Source organism: Eptatretus burgeri, chromosome 1 (genome assembly GCF_056783735.1).
Source record: "Eptatretus burgeri isolate ZD-2024b chromosome 1, Ebu_testis_v1, whole genome shotgun sequence".
Classification (NCBI taxonomy): Eukaryota; Metazoa; Chordata; class Myxini; order Myxiniformes; family Myxinidae; genus Eptatretus; species Eptatretus burgeri.
The window spans coordinates 136,720,870-136,748,463 of record NC_140961.1 but is presented as its reverse complement, the minus strand read 5'-3'; the positions used below and the strand labels follow the sequence as shown (position 1 = coordinate 136,748,463).

At 42.7% G+C, this 27,594-nt stretch overlaps 2 protein-coding genes across 4 annotated transcripts in view; one reads left to right on the top strand and one right to left on the bottom strand.

Moving 5' to 3' along the window:
• The window catches only part of GOLGA1 (golgin A1), a 44,380-nt gene extending 30,140 nt beyond the window's left edge, over positions 1–14,240 (top strand). Inside the window, exons 6-22 of the mRNA XM_085868194.1 lie at positions 1,004–1,036; positions 1,203–1,325; positions 1,520–1,710; positions 2,551–2,662; positions 2,799–2,942; positions 3,079–3,153; positions 3,267–3,350; positions 3,453–3,581; positions 4,913–5,008; positions 5,517–5,606; positions 8,691–8,793; positions 8,978–9,054; positions 9,207–9,302; positions 10,936–10,995; positions 11,285–11,404; positions 13,390–13,476; positions 13,635–14,240. Coding sequence (XP_085724320.1) covers positions 1,004–1,036; positions 1,203–1,325; positions 1,520–1,710; positions 2,551–2,662; positions 2,799–2,942; positions 3,079–3,153; positions 3,267–3,350; positions 3,453–3,581; positions 4,913–5,008; positions 5,517–5,606; positions 8,691–8,793; positions 8,978–9,054; positions 9,207–9,302; positions 10,936–10,995; positions 11,285–11,404; positions 13,390–13,476; positions 13,635–13,709 — 1,695 coding nt within the window. The 3' untranslated portion in view covers positions 13,710–14,240. The remainder of the gene's footprint in view (positions 1–1,003; positions 1,037–1,202; positions 1,326–1,519; positions 1,711–2,550; positions 2,663–2,798; positions 2,943–3,078; positions 3,154–3,266; positions 3,351–3,452; positions 3,582–4,912; positions 5,009–5,516; positions 5,607–8,690; positions 8,794–8,977; positions 9,055–9,206; positions 9,303–10,935; positions 10,996–11,284; positions 11,405–13,389; positions 13,477–13,634) is intronic.
• On the bottom strand, positions 14,241–23,220 carry LOC147035555 (actin-related protein 2/3 complex subunit 5-like). 3 transcript variants are annotated; one of them, XM_085899674.1, is made up of 5 exons: positions 23,134–23,220; positions 22,799–22,949; positions 20,503–20,575; positions 15,561–15,737; positions 14,241–14,727 (listed from the first exon to the last, which is right to left on the bottom strand). In XM_085899674.1, the coding sequence occupies exons 2-5, from the start codon at positions 22,936–22,938 to the stop codon at positions 14,665–14,667; spliced, it is 453 nt and encodes a 150-aa protein (XP_085755800.1). In that variant the 5' UTR covers positions 22,939–22,949; positions 23,134–23,220; the 3' UTR covers positions 14,241–14,664. The 3 variants fall into 3 exon arrangements, with proteins under 3 accessions (XP_085755800.1, XP_085755791.1, XP_085755782.1); XM_085899665.1 differs by having other exon boundaries at positions 22,799–22,961; positions 23,134–23,174; XM_085899656.1 differs by having other exon boundaries at positions 22,799–22,965; positions 23,134–23,156.
• Between the last annotated feature and the right edge of the window lie 4,374 nt (positions 23,221–27,594).

Sequence of the window (27,594 nt, the reverse complement as noted above, 5' to 3'; positions counted from 1 at the left end):
CAAGCCAAACCTGGGAGATCCTTGCTCAAGTCCAGTACAAACATCACGATCATGGTCATTGAGCTCTTATTGAAGCACGTTTTTAAAATAAAACTGGACAGGGGGTGGCTCGTGGAGTCGGTTTGTTTGTTTGTCTATCTTTCCGTCCGTATGTCACGCTATCTCCTAAACAGTTGGGCAGAAGTTCACCAAACATGGTAGTTTTGACCACCACATGGCACGAAGGTGTGAAATCGGTCTGCCTTTTGACCACACTCCCTGGGACCGGGGGTGAGGTCAAAAGTTCAACTACAAAGAAATGCAATTCTGGGCACATTTTGAAACTTTGTTTTCATAATCAACATTTGGGGACACATTAAATATGCAACGATGTTTTTTTTGTGGGGGGGGGGGGGAATTGACAGCCGGTTCATTCCCCAGGGGTTGAATTTATTCGTGTGCAGCTGTTGCGCTGCTTGGCTGCATCATTTTCTGGGGGGCACAGCCGTGCCCCTGTTTCCAGTACACTGGTACTCCTTTTGCAGACCTCAGGATGACAGGCTGAGTCAACCCCACCTGGTGTTAATTCTTCGGGACGACGGGCTTGAACTCAAGACACGAAGATCTCAAGCCAGCAACCTTAACCGTTGAACCAACACCAGGCTTCCCCAGGGGATGGGAACTTGGGTTCACTGGGGTCAAAACAGAAGATTTTTGTTTTTAACTCAACATTTGATATTGGGTCATTCCTGGCGAAACTTTTTAACCATCTTTCAACTTTTCTTTAGGTGGGAAGCATGGGGGATTTGTGATGGCATGCCATCGACTTCGCTCTCGTCTGGATTTATTTTCCCTTTTTTCATTACTAGTTGTGAAACAATTTGAATTCCCGCTCGTGTTCTTGTAATTGATATAATAGTTCCTGCCTGAGCCTTTTGTCACTTTCAAAAAAGTTACGACACGTTTATTTTTAACCTCATTTTGACAGCATTCATGCTTAACCAATGTTTCCTCTTTGCTGTAGGAATGGAGTGAGAGAGTCTCCATTTTAGAAAAGGTAAGTGTGCGAGGGACCACTGCACGGAGCGGATCGTTTTATGCCATGTCCCATGTCTTTTAACGAAACTCTGATGGCAACACATGTAATTTTCTCTTTGATTTATCATTGTGGTGTGTAAACACTGTTAGCTTGCTCATAACTTGTTAAACATACTTGCAAGCAGGAGCGTCGTGAGCTTATCGCGAAGCTGAGGGAAGCAGAAGTGCTGAATGCTTTTGCACGACGTGACGAGCACGATGAGATGAGTGGATTACAGATACAGGAGGTCGCCAAGGTTAAACACATGGTATGGCAGCAGGGAGAAATTAACAACTTCTCTCTGGCTATAACAGTGGGTTTTAAATAGTGGGTTTTTTTGGTGATGAGTAACATTCCTGTGGAACATCTTTCTTCTCTCCTTGCCTCCTTTCTTTCTTCCCTACCCCTCCTCCCGCCCCCCCGCCCCCCAAAAAATTATCTTCCTTAACTTCATTCCATTAGCTTCTACAGCGTGACGAGGCCTTGCAACAGGCCCAAAGTGAGACCGAGAGCGTGAGAGTTGAGGCACAAAATGAGAGACAGATGGTCGGGGGATTGAGAGAAGAGCTGCAGGAGTTGAAGAAAGAGATGAAGGAAGTGCAACGAACATCCGAGAGTTTAAAATCTGAGAACATGCTGCTGCTGTCAACAAGGTGCTCCTCATCACCAACATTTCTTCTCTCTCCTTCTCTCTTCTCTCTCCTTCTTTCTTCTCTCTCCTTCTCGCTCCTTCTCTCTCCTTCTCCCCTCTTCTCCCCTCTTGGGAAAGTGATGAGTTGCATTGCTTGTGAGGATGAAGTTAAAATTTCTTGTTGAAGGATGGTTGAAGAATCATCTTCTTTCGTATGCAGCACAAGGTTGTGGCATAGCAACATTGGCTTAGGGGCGTGGCTGTGCCGCTAATGCATTGCCCTCTGTCGGTCAGGGCAGGAATCTGTAATTTGTTCAGGGTGCTGGTGATAGCTCGCCTACTCTTTGCGAAGGACGCCGTGGGATCTTTAACGTCCCCCAACTAATGCCGATAGACATGACGCCCAGTTTAACGTCAGTCTGAGGGGCAGCACACACATTGATGAAACGCCTTTCCTGTAAAACACTAGGATGACGGTTTATAGCCGAGTCGAGATTTAAACCCGTATTCATAACTCCAAGCTGTACTTCCAGCCTATTGAATAATTATATCGGCGAAAGGTCCTTGAAGCTGTGTGATGTTGGACAAACTGAGCTCCATCGTGACAAATTTAAAGTTGGAATCCTGTGACGCTATCCCATTGTTAACGGAATACTTGAGTGAGTGGACAACAAACGTTCTTGTGCTAATATTGGTTTATTACTCCACCGATAACTTTGAAAAAAAAATTCATTTCCTTTTATTTATTTTGAAAATCAATGAAACACTATTTGCTGACTACTCATCAATCACTTTGAAAACTATCAAGAAACATTTAGTGGTGATGAGTGTTGAGATTTATTTTTATGGATATAAATTGCAGGGCGGATGTGGATGAAGCTCGGCGTCGAGCTGACGCCAGAAATTTGGAGCTGGAGGACATTGTGCGGAAACATCGCCTGGAGGGACAGGCCTTGCAAAGAGAAGTCCAACAGGTATGAGTTTTCTTGGCTTGGAGGTTTGAGTAGCCCATCGTGGTACAAAATCGTTGCTCAACTGACTTCGACGAGAGAGATTCCAGGAGCTGGAGGTCCTAAAGAGAGCACAGATATTATCTTTCTTCTCCGTCAGGGTGGAGTAGCAAGACGGGTGCGAGACGACCACATCATTCGATTGAAGGAAAGACTGGCGAATCTGGGTGACACTGTCAATGTGGACGAGGAGGGGCGGTTAGAAAACGATGGAGTGGATGGTACAGCGGAGAGAGCCAAAGAGGTAAAATTCATTTCCTCAATGTTTTTTGAACATTATTTATTTCTCAGCCCAATAGGAGTGTTTAAATGCCCTTCAAGAGCAACTCTTGTGTTGTTTGGATTCTTGCTTGCATTTGCTTATCGCTCTTCTCTTTCAGCAGGAACTGCAGCAGAGAGAGCTTGAAGGACTGATGCAAAAGCTGTGGGAGGCCCAAGAATTACAAGACCGGGAGGTGAGGAAATTGCTGTCGGTGTTTTTGTGATCAGAAAAGAGGGTGCAGGCTTTACTTTTATAACCCACATTGTTCATTTGGATTACTCATGCGAATCGTTTGCTTCTTGCCAGATTCTGGCACGGCAGGCATTGTCAGAGGAGCTAAATGACAAAAATGAAGCTTTAAGACAACTTCACATGGAGGTACAGAGACAGGTGAGCAAACTTTGTGTTACCTGGACATCCGAGAGAGAGACTGGTTACCCCCAACAATCGAGAGCGAAATCTCTTGCATCCCCGTCATGAATCTCCCATCAGGTTGAATGCACTGAAAGTGAAGCTCGGCAAAGGTTAGAGCAGGAGCAACGTGCATCCCGCCTCGAAGCCCAAGTGGCTGCATTGGAGACTGCACGCACGATCGAACGAACCACAGCACACAACTCCATTGTGAGTACGAGGCAAGGTGTATTGGATGTTCCTTTTACATACCTGCCGGTTGCTACGCTCTGTGCTGGAGTTATATGTACCATAAAAAAGAAGTCCGGCACTTCACTTTGCTTTGGGTTGGCTTGTTTGTTGTTCCCGTCTGAATGCAAGTTCAAACTAGAATGTCACTCGGTAGAGCACATACCTCCACCACGCAATGCCTGATCCAGTAGAAAATATTGGGGCAAATAATTTTTTGAAATGTCTTGCTATATATTGGTTTAGTCCCCATCAATGATGAAGAATCACTTTAAAAAAAACTCTCGTATCCGGATCTGGATTTGGATCTTCACCGAAATCAAATCTATTTGTCGTGGTCACACACCCAACCTGTCCCAAGTGTTGTCCGAATGCATCCACAACTTTTTGAGATCGTGCAACATATCATTTTTGGCCCAATCTCTCAATGGTGAAGAATCACTTAAAAAATTATAGCAGCCGGATCCGGATCTTCACCGAAATTTAATTAATTCATCCCTGCCCACCAAGTTTTGTCCGAATCCATCCACAACTTTTTGATATATCATGATCACAGACAAATAGGCAGACAGCCAGACAAAGAGGGGTGAATACATCACCTCCATCAATGGCAGAGGTAATTATTTGTACAATCTTTATCTGTCCATTATCAAGTGATGTCTTTTAGCACACTTTCAAAATTTCACATTTATGGCTGCAGGATGGCCTCGAGATAGTCACACTCACCTCTAAGCTGTCCAGCCTGGATTTGAGTCTTTACCCAGTTATATACTGTCATCCCGGTGTTTCACAGGGAGAGTGATTCATCAATGCGTATGCCGTTTCTCTGATGGATGTTAAACTGCACGTCCCATCTGCTGGCATGAGGTTGTGGACGCTAAAGATCCCACAGTGTCCTCCGTGAGGAGTAGGTCAGTTATTGCCGGCACCCGAGCCAATTTCCAAATTCTTGCCCGAACCTCAGTCGAATGTCAGGCCTGGTCAGCCGGTTCTTGAAAGACTTCGGCCAAAAACTTCCTCCAGCCAAACCCACAATAACGTGGAAATAATCGTGGACCTTAAAGAAGAAGAAGAAGATGATGTTTTGCAATTCTTGTAAAAGCACATCTCCGTCTTCTCCCTGTCTTTGTCCTCTGCGTCGTTTGATTACAAGCTCCACCATGAGATTAAGATCACTGTTAAAAAGGCACTCCGCCAGGTTTTAAAAATGCTCATGTTGGACACTTTGGCGAGCTTCACATATCTTTTGAGCACCAAAGGTGTATGAAACATATGGACCACCATTTTGAATTTATTTGAATCCTTTGTTTCAGACTCAGCTGGAGCGAGATCTTGAGGAGCGCTCAGAGCATCTCACTGAGGCGAAGGATGCACTTCGTGCTCTGCGAGGAGAGAGAGACTCCTTTAAGGTTTGTATAAACTGAACTGCTTGTATTAAATCTTATTTTGTACTCGACGACTCGTGAACCCGTTGGGTTCCCGTTTTGACCGATTGATAAAAAAAATCATTTCAACAACAACAAAAAAGATAGCTCCAGTGAACTATACCGCTGAGGTTGTTTGCATTGATCAAATTCTCCCAAAGAGTACTTGACTGAATTGGGAATTGACTTTTTAAATAATTTCTTTTGTTGCCCGATTTGAACGAAACTTGATACTGCACACCGCAGGAGAATGGTGAGTAAGATGGCACTAAAAATTTTGTGCTATCGTGTACCGTTTTGGCTGTATTTTGGGAACATACATGCAAACATATATATATATACAAGATGAGAGTTTGTCATATGTATAGATAAACTATGTGCAGCAATTTTTATTTTATTTTATCACCACAATTTGTGAACAGGTTTGCAACAAGCAGCGCTAAACCATTTCACTTGATTATCCACCCACTCATGATTGCTTCCTCCAATGCAGACTGAGCTTGCAAGACAAGGCGCTTTGAATGAGGAGAGAGAAAAGCAAGTCCAGGCCTTGCATGCAGATATAGAAAACTTATCTGCTCAGGTTTGTTACTTGCCTGCCACCTGATTACCCTCACCAGAGGAGAGGGTATCACATTCGGGTTTCTCTGTCTGTGTGTCCTCCTCCACACGTAATGTGCTTATGTTGGCCACGATCACCACCTGGTGGTAGCCAGTATTACATGGTCTTTAAAAAAAAAAAAAATGACAGAATGTATATGAAGTCGGTACCAAATTTTTGGGCATATAAATCGATAGTTTATTCTCCCCTCTTCGACCCCCTCCCCGGAAGTCCTGGCCTCGACTTGCACTCAGAATTGACATTTATAGTTTAAGACATCATCTTGCATAATTGAAAATAATTTTCAGTGTGATATTTTCTGAAATTAATTGTACAATTGTTAATTTGAAACGCACTCTCGAAATCATTGCCTGGAACGTTTGGTGAGGAATTAAACGTTAATACGCTCACTGACTCGCGCAAAATTATCCAATCGATAACGAGCACAAACTCGCTAATTATGTTCGATCCATCCCTTTCAACTGTAATCATAGGTTTCCGTCTTTGCTCTGTCATCGCAAAAAGTTAATCGTGTTGAAATCGCAAAAAGATAGTCATGTTTTTTTTTTTGCGTACACAGGTGACCCTCTTATAACGCGGGGGATGCATTCCCGCAAAATACCATGTTATCTGAAAACGTGTTTATGGGCAATATTTAACATGTAAAAATGGAGGTTATGCTCCAAATGGGGAAGATTTCAACCTTTTAATGTTGAGACCGACATAAAAACCTCAAAACTAAACAATGCATAAATAAACTAGAGGGGGAGCACTCGGTAGAGTGCAAAACCTCCGTCGCCAATACTGCAAGGTCACTCTAGTGAACCTGATATCCTATTCATTCAATTCGACGTTAACAGTGCTCGCAGAGTTATAGTTTGCAACTTTCCCTTTTACTTTTAACTTTTACATACTCAATTCATTCGTCATAACTAGATTCCTCGAGACAGAAATTGATTTTACGTGGGTATATCCACCTGAAGTTCCAAAATCAGCCGCAATTATAATTTTGGCGTTTTTTGTTGGAAATCACTTAAAACATGTAGAAATACAAAAAAAAAAAAATCGAAATTTTGTTGAAAAAAAAGTTGCAAAATTTTCTGTTTTTTTCTCTCCAACAAATTTATTTATTTTTGGTTGGAAATCACTTAAAACATGTAGAAATGCAAAAACAAAAATTCAAATATTTTTTCAAAATGGCCGCCATAGCGGCTATATTGGACTTTGGACCAAGTCCAAAATCTAATGGCAAACAAACAGACAGGGGTGAAAACAGTAACCTCCGTCCATCTTCGATGGCGGAGGTTAAATATATAACAAAAACATTAAAATTAATTACTTCTTAAAAAGTGTTACCATGATTGGGGGTTGGATACAGTGCATATTGCTTGTGGCAGGCTGTCCACTTGAGGTTGAAGGCTCAGAAGATGACATGGAGGCCGATTCACTTGGGATTTTTTTTGAAGGACTTCATAATGGAGACTTGAGTGGCTGCCTTCATTTTCTGTTCGTAGACATCCTTGTAACATTTCAGTACATTCTCCATCTCCCTCCGCACCTTGGAACTTCTCATGCAGTTGGGATCATGTTCATCAAAGATGCCGCAGCTTCATTGACCAATTTTGGAACCTTTTAGCCATGACCTTCGTCGTGAGGGTTTTAAGAGGTACAACCTCCTCAGAACTTGACTCTGATTCCTCTCTGATGCTCTCCTCCTCCAGAGCCAGAAGATGTTCATTGCTCATTTCCTCCCTGCGTGAGAGAAGCAAATCCTCAACATCATCTTCATCAACCTCCTCAAATCTCACTTGCAGCCTCAACATCATCTTCATCGACCTCCTCAAAATCCCACTTGCAGGCCCATGTCCACAATCTGTTGTCTTGCTTTTCTGACTTCAGCCTCTGTGAATCCTCCGAACTCAATCACTGCCTCAGGCCAGAGTTGATGGAGATGAAAGTGCGGCTGTGCATGCGTTTCCAATAAAGTCCAGTTTCTTTGAGGTTAAACACCTGGTTTGCTGTGTAACCTCCATCCGCAGTCACTGATTTTAAGACAGCTGGAAATTGTTCGGCAGCAGCAGCTTCCCCAGTCAACTTGAGATTGTGGAACGCATGGTGACTCTTGAAGTGCTCGAACCACCCATGACTGACAGCAAAAGGCACTGGATCATTGATATCTCTGGTTAGATCATCATTCAAATTTATCACGATTATCACGAATGGTTCTTGCTGTAGCATCACAAAGTCCCATCTCTCTCTCTGAATATAGCAATGCTGCGCTCACCTCTGTCAAACCGATTTAAAACGTTTAATTTCACCTCCAATGAATGAGACTTTCTTGACTTCTTTTTTCACTTGATCATCATCTCCAATGCCACTTGTTACATGCTTTGCAGCCATGGTTTCTGCCCCTGTAAGTGAATGGCCCGCTGAGGGCAACGGGGCACAAACGGCCCGCTCAGAATGACGTGGCGTGGCAAAATCGGCCGCTGTGAGTGAACGATTCACTCAGAACGATGTAGCGCAGTTGTTGTTGAATTAAATCCGCACTGTAGTGAAAACGCATTATCAGAACGCACGTTATAACAGGTGCAGAAATGTCAGTTACCTATCCACAGCCCAAATAAAGGTATGCATCGGAAGACCATGTTGCATGTTTGGAACAAGATTGCCCATCGGGCGGATACTCTGCTCGTCTATAAAATGCATACCATTGGAACGTGAATCTAATCAATAAAACCGAAAAGGTCTGTTTGTCCGCTGTATGAATATAAACCTGTGTCATCAATGTATTGTCTACACACTACACAAAACAAGTCCTGATGAGGATCTGCAATCTCTGATGATTTTCTCCTTTTGTTGTGTACTTGCTTGCATACATTTGGCTTTTTTCACTTGTGTTCTGAAATGAATCTCTCTCATTCCATACTCCCTCCTTCCTCATTCATTATTTGCTCTTCCCCCTCCCACCACCCCCCGTCTACCTTCCTAAAGTTCCACCCGATTTTTGTTTTTATTTTTAATCTGTTGCCCTCATCTCAATTTCTTACTCTTTCTCTGTCCTAGAATCAGAAGATGGAGGCTTCGGCAGAGCAAAGTCTGCTGAAGGTAAAAGAGCTGCAGGAGAAAGCATCTCTGGCTGAGGAAGAGCGGGATAAGCTCAGAACAGGTATCACAGGAGACGGTACAGAAAGTGTCTTGGTGGAGGACATTGCAAGATTCATGGATGGAGAGAAAGAATAACATAAGAGATGAAAGAATAAAGAAAAATAGATTAACTGAGATCAATAATTGTAAGAGTATTTTGCTGATGACCTATTTCATAACTCCAAGTAAAACCAATCCTCCCCTAGAGGTGTCTGCATTGTCTATCTCACTCGCTGAAGTCCAGAACCAGTTGGAAGCTACAGGAACCGAGGACACTGCACAGGTATGAACTTGGACTAAGAGAACGAGCCAGAAGTTGTGGGACACTGACCTTGTACATTTTCAACAAATCGGTGGCTGAACTTGGGACATTGTCCAGATGTGGTCTGTGTCGGGCCCCAGACAGTACTTCAGCAAGTATACCATGTTTTTCAGAGTGGAGATCAGATGGCAGGTGGTGAGAATGGAGAAGTGGATGTCATCTGTGTGGAGGAACCGACCTTGCGTGCAGAGCTCAAGGAAAAGAGAAAGGTCAGGGGTAAAAAAAAAAAAAACAGGCAGACGGAATAAATTTCCGAGTGTCTTCGCCAGCTTGTACAAAAGTAGCTTTTCGTATGTTTTCCCAAACAGCTTGACTTCTGCTGTGAAACAGGATTTTAAACTGTTGTGGATTTGAACTTGAGAACTAACGGTTCAGTATGCTACAAAGCGTTGCTTTGTCACACCAAATCGCAATGCTTATTAAATGTTTGTGGATTTACCATTTGTCATCACATGGTCGGAACATATTTTGTGGTGTTTTTACACAAGATTGGCCTATAGGAACGTTGTTTTGGCAATCTCAACTCTGCAAAGAGAACGAATTGGCTTTGGATGTGAATTGCAAAACAAGTAATTGATGTAAATGTTCATGTGTGAACATTCTTTTTCTTGTTACCACCTCCGTGTATGCAATTATGGCGTCACAACGAAGCTACCTATGATGTCATCAAAAAAAATCGCACTTGTTTCCTACGGGAATGTGCCATAGTACATTCCAGCGATTTTTACATTTTTATAGTACATTTTTTCCATAGTACATTTTTACTTGAAATGTGCCAAGTAAAAAAAAAAAAATAAAAAAATAAAAAAAAAACATTTTCCATGGAGTGGTTTTCGAGATCAGGTCAGGTCAGGTCGGGTGTGGAAGCATGTGCCGGAGCAGCGCATCGTTTTGGAGATAGATGTAAAGTTTTGTTTTTTTTACCAACATGGCTACCACACCACATGACCAATGACATTATCATGAAAACATTTTACATGAGTAGTCGCACCTATGGTGAAAATTTTGCCAATCGGACAAGCGGTTGCAGAGAAAACAGAAAATTAGCATTGACGTACGGACAGCCCGAAAACATAATGCCTCTGGCGACTTCGTCAGCAAAGGCATAAAAATACGAGGAAGGAGAGCACTTAACGATCATGACGACAACTAAATGTCATCTTTAAAATTCAAGGAGCTCGCTTGTATATATTTTGATGTCTTTTTGTGTTCATTTGTTTGTTTGACTTGTATGTATTCTGAAACCGTTGGACGGAATGAGTTGAAAACTTGTGGTTGTGCTCAGGGGGCCCACGGGAGTGTTTTAAGTGGTAAAAATGTTCAGTCTCAGGGGCTCTGGGCACCCCAATTCCATCCACATAAATGTGCATCGTATAGCACCACCTGGTGGTTGCCTGTATTACATCTTGTAACTCATAAAAGTGGGGGAATTATCCTGTCTAAGGACGCGTTCTTTCCTGGCCGCTTAAACTGGCACAGCTTGGAACCAGGAAACGTATCCGGTCACAATTCCACCATGTTGGTATCCATCCTCAAATTGTGGTGGCTTCTTCGTCTTTCTATTAGATCGTTGCATTGGTGTTCTGTTTCGTTGATGAGAAGCACCCTCTAATCATTTGCCATTGGTAGTGGCAGGAATGTCATTAATATATATATATATATATATATATACTTTTTTTTTAATCGTTACAGAATCTTTATTGGTTTAGGAAATGAATTCCTTGTCAGGCAAATTGCCCAAATTTTAAACTGGAAAAATGTTTCATTTCCAAACATCTCATCTCATGGTTTGTGAACGTTTTTATTTGCACCTTTATAATCTACCCCTATTTAACCCTGCAGACCATCCGGCAGTTGCAGCAGAGGCTCGCTGAAATGAAGAGGATGCTGCAGCGAGAGTTGGTCAGTCGTAGTTCTGGACTGAGCAAGTATCGTCAACCGTCACGAATCTGTTGCAAAAGTTTAAATGCATAACAAGTAGTCATGAAGAGGTGTTTGGTATTCTTTTGCAAGATTTATTATCCACAAATTTTGTTCAATCAAAATCAATGTCTAACTGTTAGAGTGTAATGAGAGGCAAGGGGAAAACAGGAAGGTAGGTTGGAGATTGATGAGAAGCGAGGGCAGATAGGATAGGAGGTGATGGTGGGTGAGGGTTTAAAAAAATTTTTAAAAAATTGTCATCACGCAGAAGGCAAGATCTGAACCTCCATGCACCCAAGAGTCTCGTCGAGTGGACGCCTCGACGGAAATCAACTTGGCTTACCTCAAGCACGTCATCCTGAAGTTCATCTCATCTCGCGAATCTGAGGTTTACCTTTATCTTCTTTTTTTTTTTCTTCATTCCTTACTGTGCTTATCCATGTCTCTATACTGAGCCAAAAAAAGTGCTTTGAACTACTGATGCAAGGAAAAACTCTAAACTGCACTGGAAGAACCTGAGAAAATGTGAAAAATTGCAAGAAGTTGACGGTTGAGCAAGGATTTTTGTTTTCTCCATAAACAATATGGTGTTGGACTGGTAGGATGGCCGAGATGTGCCCACACTCGCCTCTGAGCTGTTGAGCCTGGGTTCGAATTTTCGGCCTGACTATAAACTGTCGTCGTGGTGGTTCACAGGCATGCGAAGCATCATTGTGTTCCGTCCATCAGAGGGACGTTAAACTGGGCGTCCCATCGAACACTAGTTACTGGACGTTAAAGAGGAACTCAAACGCTCAGACCACCTCAACACTAATCTATCCCTTGATATTCCACAAAATATGATGCGTCTTTTTCCAATATCCAAATGGTAAAGTGGGGAAATTTTAATAAAACTCAATCTTCTTTTTCAGATTATCCGTGACATCACACATGGAAGTAGACCACCAGATCCGTATTGTATACGGGTGACATCGTGGTTTGATTTAACTCAAATGGCAAATAATTTTCGATTTTTTTTTTTTTTCCACAAGTATACCGAGTCTGCGTCCTTGATACTCATATAGTAATACAAACAGATAGTTTCATGCTACACAAATGGCCAAAAGACCCCAAGTTTGCCAGAAATTGGACGAGGTTTGTCCAAAATACCTGAGTGTGGATCGGGTCTCAAATATTTGGTTTTGTGATCGGAAGATGTTATAGAGCAGTGTTATGAAACGATAGCGATGGCTCGGTCTTGTGATTATCCATCATGATTGAGAGAGGACGCCATACCCATGATTAAGCGGAAGAAAGTGATAAAGTATTCCAGTTTGGACCGACAGCTGTTTCTTCTGCTGAATCGTGGGGATGGCGTCCTCTCTCAATCATCGTGGGTAACCACAAGATCAATCAATCCCTTGTTTCATTACAGTGCTCTGTAATATGTTCCGAGCACAAACGCAAACATTTTGTCGGCCCGATCCACAAGTGGATATTTCGGACAAACCTCGTCCAATTTCTGGCAACCTTCGGATATTTTGGCCATTGTTGTAGGTGAAACCATCTCGGTTTGTATTACTGCAACCACCACCACTTACGCATCGACTCGGCATATTTGTAGAAAATTCAAAAATTATTCGCGGTTGGAGTTGAATCATTCTGCAATGTAACCCGTATACAGCGCGGAAATGATGGTCGACTTCCAGCTGTGAAGTCACGGCTCATCTGAGGATGAAGATTATTGCCTTTTAATCACAAATTTACCTACTTGATAATTCAGTGAGGCGAGAGTGGAGATTGTTGGCCGAGGACAGAGGGAGGTGGCGTATCGTGGTCATCGCAGGGCAGCCTCACCCCTTATTGGACCTCAAAGAGCAGAGGGACATTAAACTGGGCGTCCATCAGAGAGACGTCCCTCTGATGCTAATGGACCTCAAAGGGCAGAGGAGAAAAAAGAAATTGGAAATCTGAAAAAGACCCATTTTGTAAGGTATCAAGGGATAGATAAGCATTGAGATGGTCCAAGCATTTGGGTTCCCCTTGAAAGATACCAAGGTATCCTTCACGAAGAGTAGGTGATCAATTACCAGCACCCTGAGCAAATGCCGAATTCATGTTCGAACCCACAGGAGCACTGGATCAGCAGCACAGCCGTGCCCCCATAAAATTATCCGACCCGCAGCCATGTGCTTGCTGCATATGAAAGAGAAAGATGATGTGCTTCCAAAATATATTTTGTTTGATTTTTTTTTTCTTTTTTCAAATAAGGAGCCAAACTACAAGAGTTTGGGTTCGAGTCTGTTTGCCTTCGTATTTTCTGAAGGTGGTGTTCATTTTGGTGAAGGGAACGTGGTTGATATGAGACTTGTTCCAACCCATTAACCCCATCAGGCTTTCCACCTCGTGAAGGCCGTTTCTGTGCTCCTGCAGTTTGATGCCGATGAGGAACGATTGCTCCGTGAAATGCTGGAATACAAGGTGGTGGTTCTTTTTCTTCTTTTTCCTTGTTTTCCAATCATGATGGAAGGGATTTTTTTTTGACATCCTGTTTTACAGCTGTACATTTCATGAAGCCATCTAAGTTTCTCATCTTTCTTTTTGTCTTTTTACTCCACACATCCCACCACGGGATGCAGGCATCGTGGTTCGGAAAGCGACCTTTGCCTTCTGGGATCACTCGTCCCACTATCTCCAGCCCGAGCCTCCGTTGACTGAGGCCCTTTTTATTATTATTTTTCAACAGCACGAGTGGGCTCAACCGATGAGAACCATCGCTCTTTACCAGGTTATTTAGGGTCTTGGTAAAATAAATTTGTCGGAGCTTCCATCAACCCCTGCCTTGAGCTTGGCCCTCATTCGATGAATTACTGCAACAGCTGCAGAGAAAACCGCTGGACTGTTGTCTGCAGGAACAATCTTGAAGCTGTGTTAACCCCCGTCTACCCCCTCCACCATGAAATGACTGACATGGGATTTCTTCACCCACGCCTCAAAATGCTAACGGCTCGGTGCTTCGGGCTCTGTTGAAGCAGGTCAGAAGCTCGGAGCAATGTTTGACGGCATTTTGCTTGGACTGACCGAATTGGCCTGAACTTAACTCATCACACTGCTGTGACTTCATTTACAAGAGAAATGGTTAAATTATTGCTTGATATCTTTTTGCAGTTTTTGTGCTTTTATTGTTTAAACAAGATGAGCAATACAAAAATGGTGGGGAGGAAAAAAAAATTTTTTTGAAAACATTTAGTTGGCCCACTGTGGATTATTTTATTTTTTAACTGGAAACAAGGTCCACTGGTCCATGGTGCAGTTGGTGGTAAATCAAAGGGAAAATTCCAGGAATTAAGCAGGACATGATGAGATAAACAACCAAGAGCAAATTGAACCAAATATGGCAAATAAGAGAACATGTGGAGTTGGAAAATGTTGGGACAATGGCAGTAAGCGTGGGGTTAATGTTGTCAAGACGGAACTGCAAATTCGAATGCGAGCTCAAAACAATGAATCTATAAAACTGTTAGGATCAGCTGTTATTGCAGGAGCACCCCTTCATTCCACTGTAGGGTTTCGTGGCGAGTAATTATTAGTGGGATTGGGTGCCTGGCATTAGGTTTTGTGCTGGGGTCAGGTCCTGGGAGACCACGAGGTTTCTCTGCAGCACGACGGTCAGACGGTACGGCGAGCAGTTAGGACACGGATGACACAGCCCAATCCTCCTGCAGCCAGCAACTACAAAGATGATATAGAGAAGAGGAAGTCCATGAAAATTGTGAGTCATTAAAATGAGAATTTGGTTCAGAAATGCAATTCTCTTGGCAGCATCACTTTTACCACTCCGAAAGAGCTATTTCTGCTGATACAACTTAAATCATTGCACCTATGTTCTCGTCCTCTCTTCTGAAGCAAACTTTCAGAAACTACTTTGGTGCTCCATTTAAATATGGTGGAATTTGTGCCCATCTCCTCCTCCTCCCCCCCCAACTCCTCTTTTATTTCTTGCCACTCTTACAAGTTCCCTCAACTCAAGATCTCTCTCATCCTCATTTCACACAAAATAAATTACACCCCCTTGCAATTTGATCAGGATTACCCTTAAATTATTTTTTTTTTAATTGACACAACCTGCTCTTCCTTTTGGTTTAAAATATAACTCAGACTTTTCAATCTATGTTTTCATTTTGCATGCTTCTGCAAAAAAAAAAAGCACCATTAATGATGAAATTCTACTTTTTCATTCTCCTGTGCAGGAAAGGGGGGAGTAGAGGTAGTCATGCTGAGTCTGGTTATTTGATGTCATGAATTCACAGTCCAACAAAGGCAGCGCTCAGCTGCTTCCGCAGAAACTAAAAGGAAATTTTAAGTTATTAATCCAGCATTCACCGATTAACGGTACAAATTTTCCGTACAAGGATACAAAGCAGAAGTTTAATAACAAAGTTCGATTTTGAAATCGGTTTAGTTTTCCCTTTAAATCTTGTCAAATTCATTGAAGTCTTATTCACCTTCCTGGCATACCCCACTGAACCGGTATGTTTCCGACACGATCCTCGTTCTATCCGTACCTTGTCATGCCATTGCAGTAAGGCTGCGCTGTTGTTTTCGCTGGGGCTCTCAAAACCACGGTACACGTACTGCATTAGAAGTTCCAGGCACTGCTGATCAAGTGAGCGGATTCCCCGTTCCATATCGCCTGGCTTGTACGCCATGAGCACACGCAGAACCAGCTCCGCAGCACGTTCCTGCAGCAAGCAATTGTTTTAGTGAGACAGAAAATTGCGGCTTTAACAGGAAATTCATGAAAACACCTTGAGATCACCAAAACGTGAAATTAGGTTAACATGATTATCCTCACACTTTTTGAAAAAAATGGGGGTGGGGGGGGGGGCGGGAGATATTGTAATCGAGTTTGTCGGTCTGTATGTCCGCCCGTCATGCTAACTCCTCAAACGGTTGTGCAGAAATGCACCAAACTTGATAGTTATGACCACAAGGTGCGAGAGCAGTATCAATTTTGGGCCCTCCCCAAGGGGTGGGGTCAAAGGGTCAAATGCCAAAAAATGCAATTCCAGGTATATTTTTAAATGAAACCGTTCGTGCAATCAACATCGGGGGAATGCATGAAATAACTTTTTGGGGTTTGACCCCCGGGTTCATGCCCCAGGGGGTGGGGACGGTGTGTCAGAAGATAATTTTTTTTTTATTTTTTAAACTCAATGTGATATTGGGTCATTTCTAATGGAACTTTTTGCCTCGTCTTTCAACTCTGCTTTCGGTGGGAAGCGTGATAATTTGCTGTGGTGCACCGTCCGTCGACTTCGCTCAAATTGAATGTTCTGTCTGATTTGCATTCACAGCTGTTCAAATCCCACACATACGCCAATTTGGTTATCCGTGGTCTCATGTTATTGTCTCCGTCATTATAGCGAGTTATTTAATTCATCCTACCTCAAACTACTGCATTACTTTAAACTTTAAGGATGCTTGTTCAGTCCAAAATGGTAGGCCTTGCAGACCTGCCTCAAACTGGCAGGATTAATTTTCATCATGTACCCCAACTACTGCTGGGAAGGCAATGGCAAACCACCGAGTATAACAATTGCCAAGAAACTGCTTCAAGAGTACTGAACCTGTCTTCGGGTGGAATACCACAATACGAATACCCAAGCAATATGCAATGGTCCACAAGTTTATTTTAATATTATTTTTGGTGACATGACATTTTTACTAAATGAAGCGTCTGTCCATCAGTGTGTCACTTCATTCGAAAGAGTTCCTGCCATCATATAATAATAAAAATGGTGCTGTTGTAAACCTAATGATCGATACTTTTTCTCGTTGGTTTAATCTTGAAGATACCTGTTTTAAAAGCCTGTCTCTCTGGGATAGAAGAAGAAGCAGGACTTCATGATTTTATGTCACAGTTCTTGCTATTATTGAATAACAATGGCACTGTTGGAAAGCCAACATGTAATCAATTTATTTGGTTGGAAAGTTAAGAACCAATGTCAGACTGGACATATCTCATGCTTTTGATAGTCTGACATCCTGCTTTATTCTTCAGATGGTCTGCCTGGGCATCCAAGGCCAACTCCACACATGGCTTGTGAACTTCCTCCACTCATGGCAAACATGGCGCTCAACGGAATCCTTAAATCTCCTCTCCTTGTCGAGGCTCGAGTGCACCATGGCAGTGTTCTCGGCCCAGTCCTATTCCTGATCTTAATCAATAATATCTGAATCTCTGGAAATTCTTCTTTATCTATTTGCTGATGACTCCACCCTCAACCTTCAGACAGGCAGGCTGCAGCCTGTTCTCTCTCTTCAAACCTTGATAAAAAAAAAAAAAATCACAAGATGGTCAACCACTTGTAATGCGTCTTTCACTCCTGACAAATCTCACCCTCACCAACTGTCTCTGAAAGGATTGTCTGGCAAACCCTCCCATCTACTTTCTTAACAATCCTCTTGAGGAAGTTCACACATTCAAACTCCTAGGTCTCACTGACAGCCCTGGTCTTTCTTCGGCAAACCACATTTCAAAGTTTGCCTCAAAGCCAGTCGTCGACTGGACATCCTCAATCATAAAAAGTCCTTCCTTGGCACACCTGAACTCCTATATACCCACACGATGTTAATCTGCAGCTTGATGGAGTACTGCTCTCCCCTCTGGGCTGGTTCACCTGCCTCACACCTTGCTCAGCATGATGTCATAGAAACCAATACCTTCAAGATTATTGAAGTCTCCCGCAATGAAGTTGAGTTGACTTGTCACTTCGCAATCACAGACAGGTTGGTGGTCAATCTTCCAGCGCCTCCTTTCTGTTCTTTCCAGGCTTTGTCCCCCCCACAATCTCCCATCAACCCCTTTCTTGTGAAATGATGTAAATGCAGCATCACTCCTCACCTCTCATTCATTCTTCTCTTCTCCTGCCTGTGGAACCAACTTCCACATTGTCTTTAAAATCATTCCTCTCTCCAGGTCTTCAAGACAGCTGTTCTCCACGATCTCCGATCATGCCCAATCTAAAACCATGATAATTTCTACCCTCATGAACGAACTTAAACACGGCACAGCTGCAGCCCCCACCCAAATCTCTTCCTTCCAAATTTCCAGTTTTCCATCCAAAGTGTTTCCTTCTGTATCCATCTTGTCCACACTATGCATCCTCATCTTCAACTTGGCTGTTGATGTTGCCCTCTCTCTCTCACTTGTTCCTTTGGTCCTGATTGTTCAGTGTACTAATTCTAGCTCTTCCATGAGTATCGACTATGCAAACCCAAAAATAAATAAATGTCCATTTTATCATAAAGGCGTCTGTTTCCGTGATTGAAGAAGGAGCAATGGGTGCTTCATGCAGCGATTCAAATGGTAACATTTATCCGACGACAGCAGAAACTCTTTGGGAGGACATGGGAGGAGCACACAAACAACCTCAGCCACCATGACAGCATCAACAATTAACACTTCAAAGATGCTTCTTTTTTTTTTTCACGTTTCACTTCATTTTACATCCTCATTGACACTCACATAGATGCAATGCGTGTGGTCCTTTGATTAAATCAGTCAACAAAGTGATGGGTGGCCATGCCTTGTTACCTCCATCACCAAAGGTGGACAGAGGTTTTCACCACTGTTTATTTGTTTGAGCAGGATATCTCAAAAAGTTATGAACGGATTTAGAAGAAACTCAAGCGGACAAGTTGGGGGTGTGATAAGGACGGATTGATTTGGTTTTGGTGAAAATCTGGATGTGGATCTGAGAATTTTTTAAAGATTTAATAAGCGATTGTTCACCATCGAAAGATAGGGCCGAAAATGATATAGAACACGATATCTCAGAGAGTTGTGGATAGGTTATGACAAAACTTGGTGGGCGAGTAGTTTCGGTGTCGAGAACAAGCCGATTCGATTCTGGTGCAGGTCAGGATGCAGATCCGGCCCATCAGTGCAATACAAAACGTAAATTGCTCAGCCTCGCGGAGGTACGTGCTCTACCAAGTAGTGCTCCAGTGCATTATAATTATACTATAATTAAGGTTTGCCAAGTTATATTGTTATGGATTAGGGAAGCCTTTTGCCCAAAGTCAGCAGCCCCCACAGTTCAGTTATTTCAAGAAGTATCTGTTTATAGTCAGGGTCCCATCCTTCTGTCTAATAGGTGATTAAGTGTATGTGTGCTGCGAGTTATTTTTAGTCAGGGTTTTTTTTTTTTTCAACAACAGCGGTAAGGAGCAGGCGTCTCACCCGCCCCGTCCCTCACTCAACCCGGTCGCCATTAAGCACGTGGTCTTAGGTGAGAAGGTAGGTGGAGCTACAATCGCCTCAGATCGGGACTCCACCCTGAAGGGTGGGAGTTGCCCCGCCTACCGTGGGCCTGTCCAATGAGGGACGGCCAGCAAATTGCACGACGCAACCGTCCAATCAGGAGGCGAGTGGCCAGGGAAGAAATCCCTCCCACCTCACAAGAGGAACGAAAAACAGTTGGGGTGATGATTCTGTCTGGGTCTGCCTCGCCTGGTGTCGTCTATCCGTGGAAGCTTTCGGCCTTGATCGCCTCGTCGTCTCTCGCCTCATCCGTGCTGGCTGCCGTCCGTCACTCTATCCCTAGTCCCTAGTGCTTGGTGCTGCGTTGAGGCAGTGGGTTCGAGTCCCGCCGAGCCAGCTCGACCAGACCGCACGAGGCGGACAGGTGCATTGCAGACTCTTGCCCTCAGCTCGCCTTCCCTCCCGAGCTGAAGGGCCAAATAAAGGCCGTGGCCACCATTTCTTTTGGGTGTGTGTATGTGGGCCCAGTCTATAAGTTGCAATTGTTTAAGTGCCTTGTACATTACTGACATTCCTTCTTGATAGTCGGTTTAACTCTGCTATTTTTGTGCTCCCTGCCCCATTATAAATATACCCCGATTGTTCAATGTACCAGCTCGTTGCTGTCGTTTTTCATTGGTTTAGGACGGTGGTGTTGAGAATTAGGGAGGCCTTGTTGCTGTAATTGTTCATTTGGACCAACGGATCTTGGTAATCCCCGCTCAGTTTACACCCGGATCGGGTTCAGTAAACAGCCCATTTTGCCCAAGGTCCGTCAAGGGTGTGGTTTTCCCCGGTAGTTAGACAACGTGGGTACTTAGGTATATTGAAATTAGGCAATTAACGCTACCTCACACCGTCAAAATATTGGCGTCCACGGTCTGCTAAGGGACCCGTGACCTTTCAGACTTATCCGAGTCACGACCTAAGTTCCGGGGTGTTCGGTGGAGACGACCCTACTGCTCCCCCTCGTGGTCGTTTATCGCCACCGAACCCCAACCCACAACAATATCTCAGTGCCGTACTTAACGAGTTTCCTGATCCACAATTACTTTTCAGGAAATAAGCACGAAAGTCTTAATGAACTGTTTACGGCCACGACGATTAAGCAACATCACCAATTTTTCTGAACGGCCTCGTCTTATGACGTTACAAATTGCATCAACCTTGTCCCAAATCTTTCAAATAACCAGGCTCACCTTCTCCGCTTGGCTTTTTGTATTTAGTGGAGGATTCTTCAGCACTGCCTTCAGAGCACCTTGGACATCACCCCTGCAGATGACATCAAGATCCAACCAAAAAGAAAAAGCAAGGGCATTGCAAAGACTGACGGTGCTTGTTCTAAATCTGAGGAATCTTTAGGCAATACTTTTGTGCTGACCAGTGTGTGCGTGTGCACAGACCCATGCAGTAAATTTGGATCTTAACAAATAAACCAATCCTGGTAACCAATCTCATTTTCTTGCTGCCACAACTACCCGTGAACACTGGCAACTGGTCATGCAGAGTTAACACACAATGCTCGTTCACTGGACACGTGGCATTGTGTCGACTTTACATATTAACAAATATATATTCAGTTACATTTTGAGGACAAATTATCTGATTTATAAGATTATTAAATTCATTCCGAGATTTGTTTTAATGGAAATAAGAGGAGAAGAAGAAGACGAAAAAAGAAAAAAAAAAAAAAGGTAGAACCAGCCAAAAAAACAATTACAAAGTGAAAACATCACTGCAAGTTAAAGAGCAGGTTGCGGGTCACCAAACATGTTCTGAAAAGTTATCGATATGATTATATGTGCATTAAATAGTTCGATGCAAACTATTGTGGTTGCCTAACTATTGGGAATCTTAATGAAATTTAACTCCGAAGTTGTTATTTCTCGAGGCTGTTGAGAAAAACATCCGCGTGCCATATATGGATGGTAACGTCACGTTCTCCAAAACAAAGCGGACGCTCACTCGCTCATTGAAGAAGTGTCCAGTTCAGCGGGCCGTTCTTTCGCTTTTTTTGAGCTTGCAACTGTCTATATTATCCTTTTTTATTTTGAATTATTGTAGAACAAAGTTATTTGGATATTTGTACATCATGCCTCGTACGTGTGTCGTCATGGCTGGTCATGCGAAAATGGCTGGAAAATGGGTAATCGCTCCCACCGATTCCCGAAGGAATCAAACCTTCGCCGGCAGTGGATAAGATTTGTACAAACAAAACGGACGAATTTTCCCCCAAAGAAAACGGGTAAAGAGGACCCTTTGGATAACTTGTCATTTGTGGTGACCATTTCACAGCCGAGGATTCTGAAGGCATAAACGCATCCGATCACCACTCTGTGAATATGAGTTGTTGGTTGATAAGTTCTCCAGATACTGCTCTGTCACAGAATCAATTGTTGAGTTGAAATGAGAAAAACCTTGAAATGTATTCTTAAAGAGTACATGGAAAAACACATAAATAAACTTTCTGAAAAACACAAGCATGAAAAAATTTCTCAACAAATCAACTTATTGTTGATTAAATTACTTTTTTAATGGCATCAGCAAATTGGGCTATTTCATTTCAATTGTAAAAAAATATTGATCAATTTTCCACTTTTTTTTTCCTAAATTTGGTAGAATATTTCCCAATGAGGCGAAACATGTTTTAGTATTTATATGCCACAACAGCCTCTTGAAAGTTGGGGTTTGTTCTTACTGTTCACTTTCGCTGGGGTCAAACTCAGCTGTCAGAAAGACTTCAACACCAAGGCTACGGTATATAATATATTTGGGTCCATTATTGATTCATTCTATTTCTGACTCTTGAGTGACTAGGAGGGTTAAAAATTATTATATCAAGTCACAGACGAATCAAACTTTACATTATTTTATGCATCGAACAAGAAAATGAAAATCTACAAACCAATCTGTCTGGTGGAGTCTGTCAGTGTGAACTGTCGGACAGTCAGTCCTGCCACTTGTACATGAAATAGGCCATTTTCTGGCACTTGTAAGTGGCTCAAATTTATATGGCTCAGGGACAGAAACTCCATAGTATAAATACCCATCATCCTCCGAACTCGTCCTCGGCAATATCAGACTCAATTTCAGAAAAAAACTCAATTTAATCGCCGCTGAAATCACTCTCATGATTCGCATCTCGCCATCGTTCACACGCTGGTTCCGAATGTTCACGAAGTTTTCGGAGAACGTGACGTCATAGCATCTTCGGTAAATTCCGGTCTGTTTTTCGATCACTGACAAAAGTTTTTAACTTAAAAGTTAATTTTAGCATATTTTGAGTTTCAAATGTAAGAAAATAATTGCCCAACGATTATTAATGCGATTACAACCTTCGAATGAGGCGAAGTCATCAGCGACCCAAAACCTGCTCTTTAAGCTTACGAGTAAAGTGTGACGTCACACATTAACCCTGACGTCATCAAATCATCTTACGGAGAAGGAAAAAAAATAAAAAGGGTTCCGAGCCGAATTGAACCGGACCCAGGATACTGTCGAATGAGACCGTCCACCTCCGCCGCATCCGGACCGTGCTGCTCCGGGCTCTCGTCGACCTCGTCTTGGAACCGGTTCTCGTCCAACTCATCCACGTCCACTTTACGGAAGCGGCTTCCTGAGGTGTTTTTGGCCATGGTCTCTCTCTCTCTCTCTCTCTCTCTCTGGCGCAGCACCAGAAAATGCAAACACCGTTATCGTGAAGAAGAAGAAGAAGAAGGGAAGAGCACACGGCACAGATACAGCTGCAGCTGAAGAGCCAGGAAAGTAAAACGGACAAAATGCTTCGAATTTACTCAATTCATGTAAATGTAACGGCAGTGAACACCCACCACACCCTGTCGGTTTCACCACTTCCGTCTTCTCATAATAATGTTTTCTTCCCTTTAATTAGAACAAATAAATTCAGCTGTTTCCTTATAAATTAATAAAATCGAACGACTTTCGGTTAAATAAACAAAAGTAACATTTATTTTGAAAGCACCACGGCAGGGATCAAAAAAATAAAAAAAATTAAAATACTAGCGCTAACTACTCCGACATGGCCGGATACATTGTACAAAAAGATATAACAGACGAGAAGTGAAAATAAAAGCGTTGGAATTACGTCACCATCACAAATAAATTAATTTAAACGAAAGGATATTTCGCAAAAGGGAATGAGGAGGCAAAGGGAGCGTTTCCAGAATGTCCTCGCAATGAAACATGAAAGGGGAGCAGAAACGTTAGGCCCAAACGGTTAGGGTGACGCTCTAACCGATGGAGTTATAGTCTAACGGGCACTGCGAGCGGTCTAAGGTTCCCAAAGATCTGGAACGCCTCTTTATGCAATGTCCTCTGGACGGGGCACCCAAAATCCCGCCTTTTTCCACTACGAGTCGAGACATGGGGGACCAGTTGACGAGGACCCGGGAAAAGTTGAATAACTTCAATGTTAACAAATCAAACTTAACAAAATTTTCACATCATGTCGCTCACTCACGGTCAAGGTATCACTGAAAATTTCAGTCGTCGACAAATAAATTTGGCAATTTTACAATGAAATTACTGACGACGTCGACGTTTACTTGTGAGACAAATTTAATAACTTCATGTAACAAGCTCAAATGAGCTAAGATCCTCGTCCTCTTAATGATGACGTCAGAAAAACGAATATGACGTCATTGTGATGTATCAGGTTTGCGATAAATTATCTGTGCTAATGCCCGGCTTGATTCCCGCAAACAAAATTCAAACAGCTTGCCCAGTTTCGGAGATAATTTTTTAGGCGATAATATTATGACGTCAACTTTTTTTCGAGGAAGAATTTCCAAAATCGGAGATGGTTACTGCCTGCGCGTGGGCTTTCTGCATATACAAGGAAAGCTTCACGAAGATCCGACGAAAACTCTGGGTTGTGAAACAAAAAATGTCAAAAAATAGGAATGACGTCATAAGAATTGATATGACGTCATAGTGATGTATCATATGTGCGGTAATTCATCTCTGTTATGCCCTGTTCGATTCCCACAAACAGAATTCAAAAAGCTTGCCTAGTTTCGGAGATAATTTTTTAGGCGATAATATTATGACGTCAACTTTTTTTCGAGGAAGAATTTCCAAAATCGGAGATGGTTACTGCCTGCGCGTGGGCTTTCTGCATATACAAGGAAAGCTTCACGAAGATCCGACGAAAACTCTGGGTTGTGAAACAAAAAATGTCAAAAAATAGGAATGACGTCATAAGAATTGATATGACGTCATAGTGATGTATCATATGTGCGGTAATTCATCTCTGTTATGCCCTGTTCGATTCCCACAAACAGAATTCAAAAAGCTTGCCTAGTTTCGGAGATAATTTTTTAGGCGATTTCCATTAACGGAGATATTTTGACGTCATAAATTTTTTTTCTCGGAGGAATTTTCAAAATTGGAGATGGTTACTGTCTGCGCAGGGTATTTCTACTTTTCTAAGCCAAGTTTCAGGAAGTTTCGATGAAAACTGTGGGCTGTGAAACAAAAAAGTCCACAAGAACAACAACGTGAGTAAGACTTTGAGATCCTCCACGAGGATCTAAACAAAAAAATACTCGTCTTCATTGTTTTGATAAGCAGAAGTTTAAGGAAGCTGTCTGAAGTTGTCTGAAGTTTTTTTTTCGCAAACCTTTCAATTCGAGACTTGTTGGGTTGATTCAAAATGTGACGTCTGTTAAGTTAGGGGCTGTTCCCCTTTTCCCGGTTCAAAGTATGGATTGTGCCGTGACAATAAAAAGGGTAGTTGTTGGTTGTACTGTTATGGTTTTGGAAAACTTACCCCAGAGTGAGAGGATACATAGACACGTCGATGACCCGAGGATCAGTTATTTAATTAGTCTTTGAATAGATAGTCCTTGGTCCCCTGTCAAAGGACTGTTCAGGGGGTATACGTTGGCTAGGCTGTATTTTTCCAGTGTAATGTCTCCCTCCCCCCCCCCCCTTCGTTACTTTCAATCATTCCTCCTTCACACCATCAGTCCATTTCCCTAATCTGATTTCTCAATCCATCAATTACCTCCCCTTCATCAAACATCCTTTCGACAATCCCTCCTTCATCCCATCGGTCTTGCCTTTGGCCCTGCGGCCGTTCGGTCGTCCCTCGGTCTGAATTCCTCTCCGTGTTCTCTCCATTCGCGCATTGTTTAATCGGCAGGTCCCCATCACCACTGCCCATATTCCCCATCAATTTCCCTCTGCATTCTCTTGTATATTTATTTGTGTGAAGTGAGGGGGAAAAGAAAACACTGATTTTCTTTACTCCATACTTTACTTTTATTTTAATTTCAAGTTCTTGTTTTAAAATTTTCCCCTGAGTGAATGATGGCCAAGTCTTTTCTGTAAGTAAGATTGCAGAAGAATTTGTGTTGTGGTTAAATCTGCTCTTATGTGCTGTTTTGCTTTCTTGCTTATAGATAATTGCTTTTAAATGATTGCTTGCTTGTGTGTTTTTAATACACTAGTGCGTGCTCATACGTGTGTGGCCGTACATGCGTGGCCGTACGTGCAAAAATAAATGAATAATAAAAAAACTTTCAAACCGCGGCCCAGAAACAACAACCACACAGGCCGTTCCTTCGCTCTCGCGTGCCCGTACGTGCGTGGCCGTAGGTGCAAAAAAACTCAAAAACTTTCAAACAAACACACAGGCCGTTCCTTCGCTCTCGTAAACGACGACTGGATTGGGGCATTGTGTTTATCTATAAATGCGCATAAGAAATCGAGAAATTATTAGAATACAGTCCAGTCCAGTCCGTACGTTGTAACCCGTAATGGGGAACGCAGCTGAGGATCTCTTCCCCAATGGCCACACCTACGCAGCAACGTGTCTTGTCATTGGTTTGGTAAATAAATGACCATAACTTGGGAAGCACTTGTCCGATTAATATCAAACCTTGAAAAGGCACATCCTCACGTCCCCAGCAATATACCTGGCAAGTTTCAATTAGATCGGACCAGTGGTTGTCGAGAAACAGCGGTCACACACACACACACACACACACACACACACACACACACACACACACACACACACTGCTAGAATTATAGATAGATAATTGTTTATTGTTATTTCCAATTTGTCTCAGTTGTCTTTTCCTTTATTGGTCTAACACAGTGCACAAGTATAGTTAGACGGGAAGTTGTACCCCAATTATTTGCTTTTTTAGCCAGCACATTGACTGTAATGCTCGGCAGTAATCCGAGTGTGTGCTGAGAGCACGTGACCCTAATTAGCTGGCCGCCCACAGGTAAGGTATCATGCGAAGTAGTGTAACGCTGCACAGATTGGCCGCATCAAAGTTATTTGTGCCCGGCAGCCTCAGGACCGGGCATTCGGGAGGGACCCAAGTGCTCCCCCTCGTGGTAGGCTTCGAACCCCGGATTCTCCACAGTACCATTACAAAAAAACTCCAAAACCGTGAAACCTAGCAGCCTGAAACTTTGCATGCATACTAAGGGAACTGCACGGAAGTACAAGAGTGAAAATTGGGTCTTTGGGTTAATAAAAACACCCCTTTTGAAGATAATTAACGGTCTTATTTAATTATATCCTTCATCAGGCGATCTTCGGCCACCTCGGTCTTTGGTATATTAAGGCGCATCCTGTGTTACCTTGCTGGGGTCTGAAACCACAATGTTTTGTAGCCTGCTCAACCTTGCCCTGACTTGAAACAGGCCCGAATGATTTCTTAACGATAAAGCACTCAAATTTTTTTTTTTTCAGTGTCCTTTCTTATATCATCAAATGCCTGATCTTCACACCTACAAATATCTGTACTTATCATGGTCGAGTTATTAATGTTTAAGTTCGGGCCTCGCTGATGGCGTCATAGGTCAGACCTCGATTGCCGGAAGGTTTATGAAAATCGGGTGTCCTTTTTTAACGTTTTTACATCGTATTGTGGATTTATATATATAAAGCCACGTGAGTTGACGAGCTTCCATATGCTTCTTGGCGGCTTCATGACTTTGCCTTAAGTTTTATTCAATTTCCGTTTTCACTTTTGGTATTTGCTGATGTAGGTTCAGACTCGACTGAAACAATTTCCCTGAAAATCCATTGAAATTCGATGAATTTAAGTCGTATAGAGATTTTGTATGGGGAATGTGAAACTTCTCGAATGTTCTCGGCAGCCTCATGGCCAGGGCCGGGTTAAGACCTTTAGAGGCCCTAAGCACTGAAAAGATTATGGTACCCCCATATATATGTAATCCAAAATAAAAACAATACTAAACCGTAAAATGGAATTTTATTTTTCGAAATGAAACAAAACTTACAG